This window comes from Vidua macroura, chromosome Z (genome assembly GCF_024509145.1).
Source record: "Vidua macroura isolate BioBank_ID:100142 chromosome Z, ASM2450914v1, whole genome shotgun sequence".
NCBI classification, from domain to species: domain Eukaryota; kingdom Metazoa; phylum Chordata; class Aves; order Passeriformes; family Viduidae; genus Vidua; species Vidua macroura.
The window spans coordinates 17,474,307-17,495,581 of NC_071611.1; the positions used below are offsets into that span (position 1 = coordinate 17,474,307).

The 21,275-nt window shown below is 39.3% G+C and overlaps 1 protein-coding gene across 1 annotated transcript in view; it reads right to left on the reverse strand.

The window, feature by feature from the left end:
* SH3GL2 (SH3 domain containing GRB2 like 2, endophilin A1) overlaps positions 1 to 21,275 on the reverse strand; it is a 95,512-nt gene that overhangs the window by 16,620 nt on the left and 57,617 nt on the right. Inside the window, exon 2 of the mRNA XM_054002971.1 lies at positions 1,467 to 1,535. Coding sequence (XP_053858946.1) covers positions 1,467 to 1,535 — 69 coding nt within the window. The remainder of the gene's footprint in view (positions 1 to 1,466; positions 1,536 to 21,275) is intronic.

The window sequence follows — 21,275 nt, forward strand, 5'->3', positions numbered from 1 at the left end:
GCTGCTTTGGCAGACTGGGGGATCCCCATAATGTCCTGTACTCTGTATTTAAGAGGACACATTGCATTTCTCTGCAGGGTAGCTTGTGTCCCACAGAGTGAACTCCTTTATCATAATGGCAAGTTCCTATTTTAAAAAAGAACACCTGAGATAGGTTGGTTGCATCATGGTGTCATGATGTCTTTCCTGTTTCCTGTTGCCATTGCCATCTGTCAGGTCTTGCTCTATCCTTTACACAGAGAATCAAGAGAGGTCTGCCAGACTTGGGTGAATAAGTAGCTGAACTGCCTGGCAGGGAACACAGAAATGGCTAGGGGATAGTGGGGGCAAGGAAACAGAAGGCCAGGGACAGGATCATGTCCACTGCCTGCAGGAGGATCATGTCCACTGCCTGCAGGAAAGCTGGCAGTGGACACAGGGCCAGGTGGGGAGTGTGGAGGCAATGAATAGATTTACTCCATTCCTTCCACAGCTTTCAGTGGTCCTGTCTCCTGGGCTGCCAACCCATCCCACCTACAAGCATGATACGGGATCCACACCTGGCTGTTGCAATGTCCTGTTTTTCACTCTAAACTTTACCCCAGTTTTCTGAATCCTTGTTAACATTTTCCAATAGGAATGCCTATACTAGTCACCCACTTAAACAGAAGCTGAGAGGGAGAAACCAGCTCTGTGCTTTCTTTGTAAGAAGTACGAAGTATATGCCCTTTATTTTTCATCCAAGATTTTTTCCCCCACCTCATTATACAAATTGACAAATAAATAGCTTCTTTTTCACTTAAGCAGAGTTATATATCAGATACATACCTTACAAATCTCCTAGCACAAGTTTTTATTACAAGATTTGATAGTAACTTTGAAAGCTGAAGCCTGAAAAAATGCTGCCCCTACTGATCCGTTTAGGTGAAATACTATCACTGCCACATGCATCTGTGCCTTTTTTTCTTTTTTTTTTCCCCTCCACTGAGACACTCAGTGCTATCACTGCCAGCCTCACCAAACAGCTTGTTGGAGGGTTAGCTCCATCTACCTGAAGCACATTGCCAGTGAAGGCTGCCTAACAGACCTCTGAACCTGTGAATGAATACTCCAGAGCCACTGTCATGCCTAGAGCCTTGATACTCAAGGAGCTGAGAATTACCAGCGCCCTTCCCCACTGAAATGGCAGTCTTGTAGACTGACTCAATTTTCAGAGATCCTCTACAATGGTTTAAATGCAGCTAATGTAGCTGATTACTTCAGTCCCAATCTCTGAATGAAGTATTTGCATTATAGAGTGCCATACATTACATATCCCTTAGTTAGAAAACAAAAAGAAATAGAAAACTGAAAACACAGTCCTGCTGAATAAAAGCTAAGTGTTTCAAGATTCTCTGAGTGATTCCGGGACCAAAACCTTTGAAATTCCTGTCCTAGAAAGAAAAAAATGCATGGTAATAATGAATACATGCTGTATTTAGACTTACCCTTTCCATTTCTTTGAAATCATCATCTAGTTTTGTTCCTTCTGCACCTCCTACTTTTTCACTCACTTTCTGCAATTAAAGAAATAACAACAGATTCAGCAACAACTGAAAAAATCTAGCTACAACATTTCCTTGTAGAAATGCCAGGTTTTTTTCTGTTAAGTCAGTACAACAGTAAAATTTATTATTCCTTCTGAAAAACTTGTTTCAAACACACTCTAAAGCTAAACATTCAGAAATAACATATTACTCCTAAGCATCAGACACCCAGTCTTTGACCAAGGATAGAAGCCATACTTAAGCATAAAGCAGTAAGAAGCTCTCAAGGTGTGGCTCTAGCAATCCAGAAGGCAAGAAGTACCCATGCCTGAGAACTTTCAGATATTGACTCAAACCGAAGTACATCATCAGTAAAAATCAAGAGTTTATATATAAACTTGATAGACAGAGAGACAGATAGAAAGATTGATTTAAAACCCCCCTATATTCACACCATGAAAGAGGTTGAGTATTATGTAAGTTATACATAAAATACCCAACTCACTTATCTAGATAGAAAGAAATAAGGGGAACTCTGTTAGTATGACTTTAGCAAATACTCTGGGTTTTTTATAAAATAATCAGTTTGAAAACTAATTGTAAAATTGAATTGTGCTACTGTTTCATCTCCCTGATAGAATGTAATATATTGAACTATGTTTCCCTTTACAGTCAGTAATACGGACAATAACAGACTTGAATGGTAACTGCTATACAGCACAATTCAAAATGGATTTTAACAATTGCATTGTTAGTCACAAAGTCTTTTACTGCTATAATCCCTCAACTAAATCAGGTGCATATGATCCCGTGAATGTATTAATCTTTCACTGGGACGGTTTTTGTCATAAGAAATTAATCACCATATAAGTTATTAATTACTGAATTCAGTGAAGTGATTCCAGCAATAAACAAGAAGAAAGAAAAGAAAAATTTCACTTTTCCCCTCTTGGTTTTAACAACAGTGGTAAGTCCTTTACAGTATTTTTTAGTATAAAGAGGAGGAATACCCACAGTCACTCACATGCATTTAGTAAAATCCAGACATCTGTATGATGTTGAATTCACTTCAGTTCACTACAACAAAACTGCAAGTGCATCATGGCCAAGCACTTACTAATGCAGGCTGTAATTATCTGTGCAATAGAAAATAGCTATCAGCTCTGTTTGTTTTCTGTCAGCATCTCACAAATTAGTAGCCAAAATGGTGCATTAATGAAACAACAATACTATGACAAAAACAAGGAACTGTATTTATCCCATCTTTCCTGTACAAGAGATGTGCATACATACAGACAGCCTCTTATCAATAATCTGAATTGAATAAATTTGTGTGGTCTGTATTATTAAACTTGTGCTCTAAGGAGATAAGTGAAGTACCATAAAAGAATCAAACACAGTACTGTTAGGACTAGTGGACAAGGGATAGTTTCAGTGTTCTAAAAGTTTTTATTAGTTAGCTTCATGAATGAATCTTCTGCAAATGGATATCCTACTACAGATAATATGGCTAAATCTGCACAGAAGCTTCCTACTATAAAGATTTCACATCCCTGAAAATAACAGTATGCTAATATGCTAGCACTTAAATATTAAAATAGATTTTTAATATCTGTAGTTCAACTCCAAGGCTACAAAATATTTAAAAGGAATTAATCTCCCAGCCCTTTTTGGCTGTAGCTCTAAATTTCATCACTTTTAAATATTTTCATGGTTGATGAGGATTTGCAAAGACATGTCTTTTCATCCCCACAGATGCCCTAAATGTCCTAATTCACATCTATAAAACATAGCAGTTCCTCCTTTCTTTCACATTCACTACTACTCTAGCTGAGGAATGTATGGCACTCCTAAAAGCACAGCCCAACAGTTTTCTGGAGTGGTCACTGCATAGCCAAAAGGCAGGTCACCCCTCTCTTCTAAACTTGCTTTCAGTTTTTGCTTACCTTGTCAATATTAGGCTCACAGTTACCATCCAATCATTCATTTAAGGTGGCTAAAAATACTATGTGCTAAGCAGAAAATTAATTTGTAAAGCTCTGTGATAAGTACTGTTACAAACGGGTGAGTCAAAGGACAGAGATGAGCTGTTAAGTCTTCAGCCCTTCTGGGTCTGGGAGTCTCTTCTCTCAGGACAGTTACATCACAGGCCCTCAAGGAACTGTATTCAACTCCATTATCCAGACAAACCTCTGGTTTGGAGAAGCACTGACAGACCTCAGGAAAAAAACAGCTGAACCAAAATCCCACTTAAAAATTTAAGTACTCTTCAGTTTTGATTTTCTTTTTCCTTGAAGACCACAGTTACTCAAGCAGTCAGAGATGAGAACTCAAATTAAGAATTCAAATTTAAGGATAAAAAAAAAAAAATTAAACCCTCAATACTTCTTACCCCTTGGGGCAGATGGGGGTAATCTCCTCAAAAGAGAGAATCACACCCCCTTTTCAAAGCCAAAATCAAAAGTGGTCATGTGGGACCTTTGGGCCTGAGAAAGGTCCAATACAGCCCACATCTATAGTACAATAGCAGTATTGACTAAATTTAGAGATATTTTTCAGCCTGTTTATATTCATCCTCCAAATCAACTGTTAAAGCATTTCACTAAGGCTACTACTCCATCAGTACCTATGATTGTCAGGTCTGATTATCATAGGTCATGAAGTCATGCCAGCTTCCATCAAATCAGGATCTGCTCTTATGCCAAGGGTTTAAGAAGCTCTCAGGAACATCGTCAGCTAACAGCTGCAGCTACACAGAAACTGTAAGTCTCCCTGGCCACATCATTTTAAGGTATCAACATTTTGGTTCTTGCTTTACAGCAGATTTAAAATTAGACTTTTTAAAGGAATGAGGGGATATCCTGAAAACATGTTACAAATCAAGAATATACAGACTTCTTCTACCCCTAATAATGTCATGCTTTACCGTTGATATCTTCATACTTTGACTGAAAACCAGTGCTATATAGTCCCTTGGAGTAAATTCTAATTTTATAATGATACTATTTCCACCCAGGCAGAATATGAATTTGACATCTGCTGGTCAGAACGGCTTCAGTAGGAACAAAAAAATTGGCATGACTCTTACACTTACTTTTTTTTTTTTTTTCCTGGCAGTTAATATTAAGAACACAGATTTTGTTAAATGTTGACAGGAGCTGGAACATATGCCACAGTAACATGAATGAGGTTTGGTAGATGGATTTCATATGAACGAACAAAAATTGTTAAGTCATAATTATGAAGCCATTTGTTCCATTTTTCACATATATGTGCAAACAACCTTTTTTTTCCCTTTTTGGTGTATTGCTGTGTTAAGATGCATGCTAAAGGAGAAAAGAATGCTTGTGCAAGTCACTATGAATATCTTGAAAATTCCAGTAACCTTTCCATAGAATATAGTGATGATCACTTAATATCTCATGCAGCAGACCTCTAAAGATGCATCTTTGATACTGTCATCTCTCACTATTCAGAAAATATTAATATAAATCAAATACATATTAGACAGCTATGTCAGGAAACTGCATTGTGCCAGAGCTCTGAACAATTCACAGGTCAAAGAACCACTACCAGAAAATCCTGAAGAGTATGATATGATATAACCAAACTTGAAAATGCAGTAAGACCTGCATTAAACTACATTCACAGTCACCTGAGTTTGCAGCTTGATTAATTTAATGATATACTAGTTTGGCAGCAAGTGTAGATAGCAGCTTTGTTTCTGTAGAGGAGAAAAATAGTTTTAAATAGTTTACCAACACAATACACTGCCTTTCCATATGGTGCAAATTGAATGCCCTGTTTGCAAAATGGTCATACCACAGTAAGACTGAAAAGTAACAGTGTCATTATTGCACGCATTCCTAACTCCAAATACATATCCATGGCACAATTTTCTATTCCTCAAAGGAAGCCTGTTGACAGCAGAGTCCTATCAAATTGTCACACAGTGGACAGGTTGGTAGAAAGAAAATTTTTATTAATATGAAATCTATGGGAAAGACTAATGAATGAAGCTTACAAATTCACAATGGAGAAAGAAAATGCTCTCTGTAGTTCATGCTCATTAAATTCAAGTCATCCTATTGATTTTGCATTCCTGATTGCTCAGTTTTTCTTCCACAGGTTTCTACAGTTCTTCCATGCCATTTTTGCCATTTTGAGTTTTTTTCTGTCACAATAAGGAAGCACAGTGACAGAATTATCTTCAGGTTTGTTAAAAATTTTCTAATAGGCTCTAAAATGCTGTAATGCTTTCTGAGCTTTTCATACACAAGGAAGAAGTACACATTTCAATGGGAAGTAGTCTGTCTATATATGGTGAAGGTTTTCCAACATTGCAGGCTTTTCTGAAGAAAACATTTGAAAAGAAACATATTTATTTTAAAAAAAAGCACAGTCTATTGTTGCATCCAAACCAATGGAGAGCCGCAGTCTATAACCAAGGCTTTTTTTTTTTTCCTTTTTTTTTTTTTTCTTTTTTTTTTTTTTTTTTAATTCTGTCACTCCACACACTAGAGTAAGAAAAAAACTGCCACTTGTGGGCTAATTTTTGTGTCTGGCTGATCCTGCACTGTTTGGCATTTATGGTATCAGAATTTGCCACCACTGGTTCTCTGTAGATTACGAAATCTACAGATTCAGAAATTTCTTATCTCATGGCAAATCACATTCTCAGCAATAACAGTCAGCAATAGAGGAGCTCTTCTGCTTATTCAGATAAATTAGAACAGGAACTGTAAGAAAAACCCACCACAAAAGCATACATAAATTAGCTACATTTTAGACTTCTTCTGTTTCAATTGGCATCAATATACAGAATAAAAGAAGGGCTTTTCCAGATTAATACTTTATCCAGAAACATTAAGAGGCTGTAGAAACATCAGTGTTGATTCACAGCACCTTATCATATACTGAAAATTATTTCAGCTGATATACAGCAATCTTACTCTATTTTTCCAGAATAACCATCTAGATAAGGGTAGTCCTCATTTACAAGCCAAATGATCCAGTATCATTAGTTTTGGAAAGCTTCAGGAAACTCAACAAAAGTGATAAATCTCACAAGAAGCCAGAGGTGTTTGATAAGCCTTACATTCACACTGTACTTATTTGCTAGTGAAATTGAGCAAACCCTACACTTACATTAAACACAACAGATTTCAGAAGGAAAGCTTATCACACTCAACATTGCATTTAAAATTATTTGAATTTTATTCTATTTTTCTTTTAAATATGTAAGCAACTTCTGCAAAATAGAGACTGTCAATAGAACATGAGAATATAAAATGCCACCTTAGCAGTAAATTGAAAACAGGATCCAAATTTTACATACATTTAAGTTACAGTAATGTCCATTTACATTTCACTAGTAAATTTCTCTTCTTCAGCTGTAGAGCCACAATGGAAGGCCACCATGCTGGCTGGAGCTCAGCACCAGAAAATCCTTCCCATACAGAACTGAGGAGCACAGTGACACCACTGCTATCACAGAAGCTGTAATGGGTCATGAAGACAGTGTGAAAGACAAAAGTAAAAAACACCCTAGAGATGTAAGAATCTCCACAGAATTTAACTATTTATGTTCTGTTTTCGCTGAGACTCTGATCATGCCATTGAGACTTTGTCTTCTCCATGGCAAAATGAAGAAATGCACTTGCAAAGCACATGGTAAGATAGTTAGCATTAATTTGCACCTGCTACTGCTTGCCATCAGCAGCATAACTAGCGGAAATGTTCGTGATGTGTTTTAGGTAAGCAGCTGCCAGATAAGCAGATTATCTTTTCTTTTTTCCTTCTGTCACTCAGTAGATATATTTAATCAGGGAATAATATACTTATCCCCTGACAGCAGTGAAATCATTTTCTTCCCACTAGAAATCTTTGCTGGCCTGTTCTACCACAACACCAAACTAGCCACAGGCTGGCTAGCTTTATTCACCCTTAAAGGTTGCCTTGACTCTGCTGTTAGATTCAGAGTGTGAACAATATAGCCTGCTATTCAAAGACCAGGAAGTAAACTGAATTTTGGAAACTCAAGCAGGGAAGGCTATGACTGGATTCTAAAAGGCTTGCCTTCTTCTCTCACAAAGCATCGTCTAAATACTCTTTATATATACACACAATAGCTTGGCCTTGCTAGTCCTCACAGCTGCTAGTAGTAGGGCCCACAGCCTTGTTTACGAGTTCCACTAACAGTCTGAAGGCAGGTCAGAAAGCCAGGGAAATTGGCTATAGATGTGACATACGTAGGACACAAGAACTGTCAGTGTGAAAGACAGGCCATTGCTAAAGCCTGTCAAACCATGAATGAAACCCTTTGTGGGACAGGCTGTCCAGTAATGCCAGTGTGGAGCAAAAGCAAATATCTCAGCCAAACTATTTCTCCTCAAGAAGGATACACAAAGGTAAGGATCCCAACCTCCAGCATTGTTACATGGTAATAAATACGCATCGTGAAGCTGTCCCATGTTCTTACTCTATTAATTTAAGTTCCATCTCTTTTTTGATTTTTCATCTTCAGCCAGAGTATTCCAAGGGGAGGGACGAGGGTGTCTAGAACAATCCTTTCTTCAATCTGATCTAGCCTTTTGCTTTCTAACTACTACCAAGGACCATACTGCAGAATTTCTGCAATTCCAGCAATGCAGGGGAAGTCATTCACATTCAGCGCTAGTGCACAATATGAAAGTATGCCGCAAGCTTCTGCACTGACAGGAGTTACTGCAGAGACTCTGCTGCAATGCTGCTGCATCACACTGGAGGCTGTCCTCTGGTAAGTGAAATAAAATAGGCTGAGGGCAGGGGAGGAACTGCTCAGGAAGCGCTGGTACAGTACTGCTCTGTGCTGTATCTCCGTAAGGGAAGTCCCTGTCTAGAGGTACCTACACCATGACAGATGAGGAAGGTACTACCCTACGGCTGACAAAAATTGAAATCAGTGTTGTGCATTCCAGTGACAGAAGTGGGCTGATAGCAGAGACACTGCAATGCATCCATGATAACAGAATTAATTTTACATATTTAAACTTTTTACTGAAGTCTCGCCTGTTTACCAAATACACACTTGAGGAGGCTGGCTCTCCACAAAGTTTAAGTTCAGCCAGAAAACTGGTCACAACCCCAGCACCTCTGAAGTTTAGAGTGGCCTTGGGAGCTGACAAAGAGAAGCTGGCAGAAGCTCAAAACCTGACAGAGAGCTGAAGAGGGTCAGAACACTGTGTGCTTTTTTCAATACTCTCTGTCCCCAGAAGGACACCAGTATGAGAAAAGGAAGAAGTTGGTATTAAAAAGGTGGCTGTGTTAGCTGGAAGACATGCCAATCTCTGCTTTATTGCAGTACAAGAAAGGAGCAGAGAATCTATTCCTACATGATATCTCTACTTCTGATGACAACAGTACCATGATTTGGTCAGTCTCTATAATGAACCTGTGGGCAATAAAATGCCCACAAGTTTTTTACTCTTGTGGAAAGGGATCTGGATTCAGACCCACATTTCTTACAAGTTCACTACATATCAGTAATGGGAGCCCTGCCCTATACTGCACTGGCACAAAGAAAGAAGACATCAGTGCTATTTTTCTCAGAGTGCCAAAAACATTTGGTAGCTGCCTGTTTCTTTTATGTAAGCAGCTCATTCTGTTGGGTGGTATTAAGGAAATTCTAAGAGAGTGGCAAAACTAGTCCAAAGCCACAAAAAATTTCTGGAGTTCTCAGGTTTCTTTCTTAGAAAGGTACACAGCACTGGCTTTCCCATCTGGAATGCTACTAGTTGCCAGCTCCTGACCTATCACAATCTATTATCATGTGTGAATAGGGTTTGTATTTGAAAGAGTGTACACCATAAAATGACATATTCACTCAAACTTCCATACCTATCTCATGTCTCCAAAGCAATTTTTATGAGGCTTTCCAACGAAACTGCTTCCTCTAGGTAGACAGAACTGCAGCTTTAAATTTTGTTGCTGCACTTTAGGGCAGATGGGTGGCACATGTACAATATGACAATATATGGAATCGAAAAAGAGAGGAAAAGAACACAGACCAGATATCCATTAAGTTAGCATCCTAATCTGGAGCATGTTTATGGATCATGATACATCTTAACTAAACTATACACATTAACACGTTTGCTTCATCCATGTAGCTTCTAAATTCAGCAAAAACAATGATCTCTACCATCCCACTGCTTCCCTCGGCACATGCCTACCTTACTACAAAGCAGAGGCAATCTGGGCACTGGTGACAGGAAATTTAAATAATCCCATGGTTTCTTAAAGTATGTCACTAGACTGCTTGTCCTCACCTACTCAATTTCAGCACAAAACTCTTTTCTGCAGCAGTGGTTTAAGCTGCCAGCTGGGAGGCTGAGCTCATGCTCACTCTTCATGAAGAATGTTTAGTCTTGGCTACTGATCCAGCAGACTTACATGTGCTAGACATCAACTTTGAAAAATACTGGAGTATTTCACAGGCAGTGAAAAACAGTCATAGCAGGTAAAGAGTGCTAGGGCACAGTCTACAGCTTGCAAAGATCTCCACAATACAACGTCCAAATATTTGACCAGCATTATGCAAGTAGTGATGTAACAATATTGATTGGTAAAGCAGACATGACTTTGTTAGGCAAATTAACAGCCCATTTTTCTAGAGCGGTAAAGCTTTGTAATTTTTCTCTCAATACAGGAATGAATTAAAGTCTGGCAGAAATAAATAGGGCATAACCTGGCCAAAAAAAAAAAAAAAAAAAAAAAGGAAAAGGAAAAGGAAAAGGAAAAGAAAAAAATAAAAAGAGCAGGCAAAATAACAGCAAATTTAGGGCATATTTTACATCTCTATATAATGTATATTAGTCTACATGCCTTCTGCTGGGTGAAAGTCAGCCTAGTCTAACATCTGGAAATGTGAGAATGCAGGCAACATTGAGAAGCTGCTAGAGGATAAGAGAACATGGCTTAAATATGATTCATCAATTTAGCAGCCGTACAAACTGTGCTATTGTGAAGTTGCTCCTGCTACATTTGGAAGAGAGTTTGTTGGAAACTCTCACTGAATTAATTGTTATCTATCTAAGAGAAGACATTAAAAGAAGCTTGTGAGGAAAAACCTGTCTGTAAGCTGTTGCTAGTATTGACGTACATTTTATTCTGGTTTTCCTATTGCCACTGCATCTAAAAGGCACAGCACAGCAAAGTGCCAGTCCAAACTATTTTTTATGTTGTTGGCAGGCAGTGTTGATAGCTTATTAACTACATCCTTAACAAGTCAAACCCATCCAACATTTCAGTTTGATACCAGCACATTTAGAAATTGCTGAGATCTGCTTTAAGCTTCAATATTTTTTTTTACATGAACACTATTTAAATTAAACTGAATGCGTTCCCATTAAATTGATTTCCTCTGTCTCAACTCACCATGCAACAGCAACATATCCCATAGCACTGGCCTGTTCTTGGGGCTGGAGCCCACTACAATATAACAGCAATGCTCTGTCAGCCACTGGGCATTTCTGGGGTAACCGCCTGATGGACTTGAAATGGTGGTATGCCTTTTTGTGCTTCTGAGATGTATGAAAGAGAAAAAGAAAAGGGGCACTGAGTGAGTTAGGACTGGATGAAACATACCCAGATATAAGAAGAAAATGACTGGAGGCACCACTTAGCCTGACACTGTATTGTGTTATGAGCACACTACACAGAGCAGAGGCAACTTTTCTTCTGCAGCTGCAGCAATGTCAGCAGAGGGATTCTATCAGTACCCCTGGCATGGAGGAAGAGCATACCCTTCCTACCAAAATGAAGGCATAACCACAGCCTTAGGGATTAATATCCAAATTTGAAGATGATAATTTTCCTCCTTTCAACACTGTGTGTATCAGCTACCACTGATCAAGGTAATTTTAAAATGTAAGGAAACAAAACCTGCATAAAACAAACAAGAGACCCACCAGAAGCACCTCTGACATCCATGCAGCTACACAAAAATATCTGCATTAAGCAAAAGCAGAGCTGAGTCTGCTGCTCTCTGATAGGTACTGCTCTCTAAGAAGTACCAAACAAATGAGAAAGATGACCATAAAATCCCCCTGAAAATAAATTATACAGTAGCATTGATCTCACTGACTGGTTCATGACTACTGTCACATCTGATCACAATGCAACAAACAAACTCTGCCTTAGTTGCAGCAATGAGTCTATGGTTCTAGCTCGTATTCAAGATATCAATGCTCTAAGAAGGCTCCTATGACAGAGGAAAATTAGAACCTTTTGGTAAGTTTTTAACTAATTTACAAAACAGAGTCTTACTCCTCGAAAGGCTATAGAGATTTTTGAGAGATAAAATGAAAAAGGCATTTTGCTAATGTTAGCTCACAATTTGTTTGATGGAATCTTGATGAAAATGTTATTTAAAAAAAAAAAAAACAACAGAATTTTTAAAAACCCAAACAACAGAGGACACTGGTCCTTGCTCAAAGGATCTGTGGCAAGCTCAAAACTTATAAAAATGTACACCATTGAGTATCTCAAGATATTTTCAGTTCTCTACAATCAGTTTTTCAGGCTTACATAGCAGTCAAACCTCTGAGCCATTGCAGATCTAATTATATACATACCTGAAGTTTCACAGAGAAGCCGAATGTTTCTCTTCATGTACAAATTCAGTTGCTGCCTTCTGCTTGTAATTTTAACAGTTTATGAGAATAAACTATGGCAGTTTATGAAGTCTTCAAGACCTGTCTGTGCAAGCTCACTAAAAAATGAGGACTTTGAATTTTAAAAACTGATTTGGAAGATACAAATGTGCAACTGCTTGCATTTCTTATTTTTTACAAAAATATGAAAAGTGACAACAGATTCCTTTCAAAATTGCCTTTAACAGTTAATCCATTTTTATGGCCACTCCCTGCCCTCAGTGTCTGGAAGTCCATCACCGACAACGAAAGTGTTTTTAAACTCCATTATGAAAGTGTTCGTAAACTCCATTAGCACATGCAGAAAACAAAACAAGCAAAGTAGATTCTAATGTGCACATGCACGTGTAAGTAGGTTACTTTCAGAGGTGAGAGAAAATAAGTCTGAAAAATACTGAAGTCTTCACAAAAATAAAGGTAAGATTTTATAAATGCTGCCATTTCATCCTTCCTAAACCACATCAGAAGCATGTTCCTCTGAAAAATGAGCAGTCACCTTTCAGATAGTGCACACTGAATAAAACCATACCTACATAAAGGGAACAATATTCTCAACTAGGAGCACAGAAATGTAGACATGGGAATATACTGTTTAATGCTAAAGCTCCACCTGATTCTTTCAGCATTTAATGCAGATGAAAAGCTATCCTAAGAGTCTTTCTTTTTAGAAAGACATATTAATGTCAAGTTCAGTTACACAGCAAAAGTTTATTTAGATTAGTTTATTTCATTTATTTCATCCCATTTAGAAAGACCATGTCTGTCTTTGAGAGACTCAGAAAGACCCATGCCCATGGACTCTGCCCGCCTCCATGCCTACAGGCACCTCACTGACACCTATTTTCTCCATTTTGTAGTATACAGCTGACATAAGACATACCATACAGTCCTTGACACATGCACAGAGACTTTACAGCTTCTGTAAAACATGTGGAGGTTACTACCTGCTACCTGCAAAAGAGTACTACCTACTACCTGGCAGTAGAAGAGAGGGCATGAGAAAAAAGCAAGGAAACCAAAGCAAAATGGAGACAGGCCCTTCAGTCGGTGTAACACATGTAATACACATATACACATGAATCAGCTTCCATTTTACGACACAAGTTATTCTAACAGATGCTCTATGCTGCCCTGTCAGTGGAAGATTCACTTCTTCTTTCATCTCTTTCCTTAAAAACATGTACATTGTGTTGCCAAGCACTGATCTGCTTTATTCAATGTTCTATCCCAGCGGTATTACATTTCAGCAAAAAGAATATTTGTACTTTATAGAATAAGATGAAAGGGGCATGCAAAATAAAGCTCTTAAATGCATAGGATTCTCCTTCCATTTGAAATAAACTAATGAGAAATGTTTTAGAAGACAATCACCTTACTCTAGAGTGGAAAGTAGAACTTTTTCTTCTCTCTGTGCTCCCCATGTGTCGTGGTTTGACATGGAAGTGAATTTTTTCTAGGAAGTCGGGTCAAACCAATCAGTAGTCAGGTTTAGATATTGGCACCTGGAGTGACCACTGAAAGTATGGACACGCCTCTGAGAACACAGGGGGTTAAAAGTAAGAACTCCCAAGAGAACTCTCTTTTTTGGTTCCGGTCGTCAGAGAGTGCAGACTCTCCCCTGCCCAGCCATGGGCTGGGTGGGGGAGGGGAAGCCACGCGGCCTTGTCCAGGTAGGCTGAGGGGGCTGAGGGTCTGGAACCGAGCCAGCTCCTGTGGACGGAAGGGTGGAGAGGAGCGGAGATGCCTTTACCCTCCCCCCCCCCCCCCCAAGAGGGAAAGAGACAGAGAGCTTGGCGGCACCTGGAAATTTGCCGGCAGAGGAGAAGGAGAAGGGGGGGGAATGCCCAGCGTGGGAGGCGGAACGCCGGACAGAGATATCAGCCGTCCAGGGAGTATGAACTTTTAACCCTTTCCAGGAAATGAGGGCTTTTTAAAAGTATTACTCCTCCTTGATTTGTAGTGGAAGAGAGATAGTCCGGGACCTGAGATGTTAGAAGAAGAAATATTTAGGTGGGAGGAGATGATGAAGTAGCTCTTGGCTGGACTTTTCTTGTTAGCCATGGACTGAACCAAAATCTCCTGCAATGGAGACTGCATTTTAGGGGGATGCAGTGGTGACCCAGGGAGACCTGTTTCAGCTTCAAACAGCACAAGAATGGCGAGAAACGAAGAAAACTGAAGAGGGAATGGTGATACCCTCTGTCTTCGGGAAGAAGATGAGTCCTGTTTTTGGACCCCTCGGCCCCAGGGGAAAATGGGGGGGACTGTAGTCCCAGGATGAGAAACTGAACTGTTGTATTTTTGGGTCCGTGGCAAAGCATCCTTAAAGGAGCCCTATGAGCAGTCTGTCCATGCACGGTGGTGAGAGCACTGGGACATGGAATGGAGAGTGTCACACTGGCAGATTTTTTTTTCCGGGCAGTTGCCGTGTGTGACAGGGAAACACAGGGGGGCAGCTGTGTTTCCTGGGGGGTCTGTGGTGCAAGAGAGACTTCTCTCTCCCTTGATAGTTTAAGTATAGATTACCTGAAGGGTGGTAATTTGATCAAGAATCCCAGGTGATGTTTCATGGCTGGGTGTTTTTGGAATTGGGAGGAGGAGGGGTGGTTTAAAAGGTCTTCATCCTGGATTTAGTTTATGTGTTTTCTATATTAGTAGTAGTTTAATAAAGTTTTTTTTTCCTTTATTATTAAGCTTGGGCCTGCTCTGCTCTGTTCCTGATAACTTCTCACAGCATTTATTTAGAGAAGGTGCATTTTCATGGGGACGCTGGCATTGCGCCAGTGTCAAACCATGACATTTTTGGTTCCCTGACCGGGAAATCGAATTCTGGGCAAGATGAGATGAAGATAAGATGAGAGCTGTGAGATGGGATCAAAAGGAATAAGAGCAAAGCATGTATTAGGTTATGGTGCCAATATAGAGGTGGAGGGTTAGTGTAGGTTATTGTTTTATGTAGAAGTGTGTTGAATGTAATTTTGATAATAATTTTAGAAATGTGTGTTCTCAGAGGCGAAGGGTGGAGTGTCGTGATTTGACATGGAAGTGAATTTTTTCCAGGAAGTCGGGTCAAACCAATCAGTAGTCAGGTTTAGATATTGGCACCTGGAGTGACCACTGAAAGTATGGACACGCCTCTGAGAACACAGGGGGTTAAAAGCAAGAACTCCCAAGAGAACTCTCTCTTTTTGTTCCGGTCGTCAGAGAGTGCAGACTCTCCCCTGCCCAGCCATGGGCTGGGTGGGGGAGGGGAAGCCACGCGGCCTTGTCCAGGTAGGCCGAGGGGGCTGAAGGTCTGGAACCGAGCCAGCTCCTGCGGACTGAAGGGTGGAGAGAAGTAGAGATGCCTTTACCCTCCCCCCCCCCCCCCCCAAGAGGGAAAGTGACAGAGAGCCTGGCGGGACCTGGAAATTTGCCGGCAGAGGAGAAGGAGAAGGGGGGGGAATGCCCAGCGTGGGAGGCGGAACGCCGGACCGAGATATCAGCCGTCCAGGGAGTCTGAATGTTTAACCCTTTCCAGGAAATGAGGGCTTTTTAAAAGTATTACTCCTCCTTGATTTGTAGTGGAAGAGAGATAGTCTGGGACCTGAGATGTTAGAAGAAGAAATATTTAGGTGGGAAGAGATGATGAAGTAGCTCTTGGCTGGACTTTTCTTGTTAGCCATGGACTGAACCAAAATCTCCTGCAATGGAGACTGCATTTTAGGGGGATGCAGTGGTGACCCAGGGAGACCTGTTTCAGCTTCGAACAGCACAAGAATAGCGAGAAACGAAGAAAACTGAAGAGGGAATGGTGATACCCTCTGTCTTTGGGAAGAAGATGAGTCCTGTTTTTGGACCCCTCGGCCCCAGGGGAAAATGGGGGGGACTGTAGTCCCAGGATGAGAAACTGAACTGTTGTATTTTTGGGTCCGTGGCAAAGCATCCTTAAAAGAGCCCTATGAGCAGTCTGTCCATACACGGTGGTGAAAGCACTGTGACATAAAATAGAAAGTGTCACACTGGCAGATTTTTTTTTTCCAAGCAGTTACCATGTATAACAAAAAAACCACAGGGGGGCAGCTGTGTTTCCTGAGGAGTCTGTAGTGCAAGAGAGACTTCTCTCTCCCTTGATAGTTTAAGTATAGATTACCTGAAGGGTGGTAATTTGATCAAGAATCCCGGGTAATGTTTCATGGCTGGGTGTTTTTAGAATTGGGAGGAAGAGGAGTGGTTTAAAAGGTCTTCATCCTGGATTTAGTTTATGTGTTTTCTGTATTAGTAGTAGTTTAATAAAGTTTTTTTTTCCTTTATTATTAAGCTTGGGCCTGCTCTGCTCTGTTCCTGATAACTTCTCACAGCATTTATTTAGAGAAGGTGCATTTTCATGGGGACGCTGGCATTGCGCCAGTGCCAAACCATGACACCATGTTTTCCATAGTGGCAAGTATTAAAATATTTCATGAATTTTAGGATAAAAACACATTACACTCTGCATGGGATATCAAAGCATGTATGTTCTTTAAGTCTTTTCTATGTCCTTTATGTTAATCTTCTAATTCAATAGAGAATATTTATGTTCAATATGAAATTTAACACACGTTATTCTGTGGCAATGTAAAAGCAAAAAGTAACAAAAATGCAAACCAGATGAAGTTTTCAAATGTCAGAATTTAAACATAACAACCACAAAAAAAAAAAAAGCAGTAGCCTCTTAATGTAATTAATGGATGAGACTAATCAGCCTACTTATCAGTGTGTTCAGAGCTACTGTCCATTTTGCAGAAAATTAACATGATCATTTCACCCAAACAGTTTCATCTTGCAGAGATGAGGGGAAGAATAAGTTGAACTGTATTCTTACACATGAGACATGTAGTTGGCTTTAAAAGAAACACAGAGATAGAAAGGCCACTAAATACTTCATTGGTTAGCAGTATCCGAAGTAAAAAGTAATTCCTGAGAAGTCCTAAATGTTTTACACTGTTGTTTCTTCCTTTGAAATACCACATTCAAATTAGTTTCTGAAAGAAACATGCAAGCAAAAATTATATCCAGAGATGGTCACCTTTGAACATATTAATATGCTTTGTTGGTCTTGAACTGCCTTAATGCACCTTCCATCTAGAGAAAATCCTAGACCAGCCTGCACAAACCATTCAGTCACAGGCAGAAGCCTGTATCTTCTACAGTACCACCTGTGGTACTGCAGCTGATGGCTGTTGAGTCTATGAGGAGCACAGTTTTTGCACTGTAATCTGCTTGTGATGGTGGCCCCATGTTCACATAAATTTAAAAATATTTTAAACTCATTTATCCTCACAGTCTTCAGAAAACCAGTAAACAAGGAAACCCTGTATTACACCTAAAATTGTACCCCTACAGATACCTTAAGACATCACTTCTTTTCATATATGGGTGGGTGCCACTGTGTTTGGAACATTTTTACAGTGAGGTACTCACTGAATGAGCATAACTTAAGCCAAGTCCTGCAATCACCTGCAACCAGATTTCAGCACACACACATTCTTCCCCACACCACATTAGTAGAAGGATGGATTAATGAGGATTCCAGTTATCACTTCATCTTGGAGTTAGAATATTTGCAAAGTACAAATTTTCTCAGCAGAAAGTTAGCAAAACTCGCTTCTTAGGAAACATGCTGTAGTTGCCAGAACTAACCTTTTACCACAGAGATCAGAAGAAAAATTCTCACTGACTTTACAAAAGGAAAGCAGCAGAAGTGATGCAGTGTTAAACATCTGACCTGCTTAGTGGATGGGGGAAGAAGGGCTGTGGATGTTGTCTACCTGGACTTTAGTAAAGCCATTGACACTATTTCACACAATATTCTCTGGGAGAAACCAGATGGGTGAATTTTTCACTGTGTGAAAAACTGGCTGGATGACTGGGCCCAGACAATGGTGGCGAAGGGAGTTAAATCCAGGTGGTGACTGGTCACCAGTGGGTATTCCTCAGGACTCAGAACTGGGGTCATTAGTATTTTAATGACAGATGAGAGGATTGAGTTCACCCTCAGTGAATTTGCTGATGATACCAAGTGGAGCAGAAGTGTTGATTTGCTGATGGGCAGGGAGGCTCTGCAAAGGGATCTGGAACAGCTGGATTGATGGGCCAAAGCCAAGTGGGTGGAGTTCAACAAGGCCAAGTGCTGGGTCCCACCCTTTGGTTACAACAATCCCAGGCAGTAGCACAGGTTGGGGGTAGAGTAATACAGGCATTACAATCAATACAGAAAAATGGGGGTTTTTTAATAATAAAAAGACATAAATAGTATATATAATATATATGTAAATGTAGACATTTAAGTGCTAGTATTCTCTCTTTTACTGTTAGCTATTGGCAATTCAAAATTAACGATTTTAGTGGTAGAAAACTATCTAGAAATGAAACTAGGAAGTACAGAGACAGATAAATCATACTAGATTTTGCAGTATCTCATTTTTCATACTCCATTTATGTTGAATATGTTACTCACTTTGAAGTTGTGTAGACTGGTGGACAATAAATAAACTATGTTGTGAATATGGATGAACTGTGAATAACATTTTCCATGTGACCTAATTCTTTAGCTACTCTGTGACTGGTAAGATACAGAAAAATAAACCATTTTTATATCTTCTTAAAATATGGAGGAGTTGTGATGGATTTACAAATCTGTCATGTTGTGCCTCCTGATTATGGTCCAAGAATCTCATATACAGACAATATAAACATGGACAAATGCTAAACAAGAGGTACAAAAAGAGATTATTGACACACAAGTTTAGTAGTATTTTTCAAAAGCTAAAAGAACATCACATATAATGAGACTGTGAAAATTAGCTTGTTAGACACAATCTGACAAATTAGGGCAAAAAACTGTATGGACTGTTGGTGCTCTCAAGACTTAGTTTTCACTTCTTATTCTTCAACCCTTATTCTACTGTGAATATGTGGACCATGATCCATTGAATCCTGCTTGTATTAGAAGTTTCAAAAGAGACATATGGGAAAGCAAGCTGCGGCTGTTGCAGTGGTGGGAAAACAGGAGCTTGGAGAAGACTTCCTTCCAGCACCACAGAAATGTACAACTTGTTCTGCCTTTGTGAAAGGGGACAGTGGTATGTGTGTGTGCGGAGGGTGGGGTGGAATTAGGATCTCCTTTTAAAGATGTCAAAAGATGGTAAAAATGCACAGCCCAAAGTCTTTTTTCTAACAGAAGAAAAGCTACCCCTAGCTATACACTAGCTCCTGTACTTCACAAACTTGATGCAGCATCTATTTGTGCAGATGTCAGAAAAATCATTACAATCTCCTGTCCTGGTGGCCATCCTACCATTTGCTTTTATTTCTGATCACTATCTACCGCAGCAGAATCTGTTCATGCATTAATTCTGCCACAAGCTACCCTGACTTATTTTTTTACAGTTTCAGCAGCAGTACAACCTTTGCTGAGATAATCTGGTAGAGCACTCCACTCTCATGACTGATGACCCATTTTATTTAGTGGAAAGTGGGGGGATGAAAAGGCTTTTCTGCTCTACAGTTTATATTTCATTTTCAAGCTTATCTTACCACAGCACAGCCATTCTGAGGGATAATGCTACCTTAAATTACTGAGGAAATCAAAGAAAGAATTACTGTGCTTAATGGAAAAGAGCATGTAATTTGCTCTTACAACAAACATTTTACTTATCTTTAGGAGTAACTGATAAGTTCCTAATTCTTATTTGCTGTATGAAATTCTTTTGTGAAGATGGGCTTTTTCCAATACACTTTTTCTTAACATACAATGTTGCTTCTGTCAAGCAGAGCAAAATGAAAAGTGAGAATTTCAAATGAGTGCTCCCTTCTCTTATACTGTGGTAGTGTCAGGAAAAAAAAAAAAAAAAAGCAAAAATCCACTAAGTTTTAAGTAGGAAAAAACACCCTTAAATAAAGACATTATGCCCTGAAACAGCTTTATCAATAACAAATTTAACAATCATCATAAAATTTGAAACTGGAAAAATAAATCAACAAAAAACAGTATCAAAAAGTTACAATTTTGTTATCCTGACACAGGAAAAAATCCTAGTTAAAATTCTGAGAAATTTTACCTCTAAATACTGCAAGATTGGGACCAGATGGATTAACCTATAAATTACAGAGCTATCCATTTCTTGAAATAAGGCTGCTAATTTTTCTATGTCACTGTTCTTATTCACACTGTTATTGTGTGAAGAGTAGTACTTACTTCTTCAGCTTTTCTCTCTTTTGTATCCTGGTGCTGTAAGTCTGCCTGGGGAGCACTGGGTCTATTTTTATACACAGTATATACATCATAATGCCAGTTCAATCTGTTAGGACTGCATACTTGCCACTGCTGAGGCATTAGTGCTTAGGAGAGGTACACCTCAATTTTGCCATACAAAATGCAGCCGAAGGATGCATCTAAAAACCTCCCATGTTCTTCATGAAGCTATAAAGCTTCCTGCAAGCTGCAGACAAAAGCAATAAAACTGAAGCTTTTAGGACACTGGCCATCTCATGTGATACAATCAAGGAAATGACTGATCTGAGCACTATTCAAACAGGTGAAATGATGATGTTTTGTTCTTCCCTGTATCTCTTCTATGTAATAGGTTCTGATTCAGATGCCCTTTGTAAAGACAGTTAGGAACCCACAAGATCAGCACCATTAATAACTGCAGAAAAGCTTTTGTTATTTCAGGGCATCTGAACAATACCTATAAATTGTAACTGCCAGTACACTAGAGAGTAGATTTAGGTATGTTTAAGAATTTCTCAAACAGTTTGAATTAAAATTTTGAAGCAAATGAAGGGAAGAAGGAACTCAAAATGGAGGAGGTCCAAAAGAAACTATTAAGATCAATTTGTGCATAGGAGAAATTTGAGTGGACGGCATATATTCAAGTAGGTTGCTCTCAGCTTTTTCCACAAAATTTCTCTGCTACCTCAGAATACTAAAAATCCATTCATCTATAGCTCTTGATGAGTTAAATGACCAACCATTCTTACTCAGGTAAAGGCATTCTGGCTGTCATTATAGACTTTGCTGCTGCTAAGACCCATCAAATCTTACTTTCTTTGG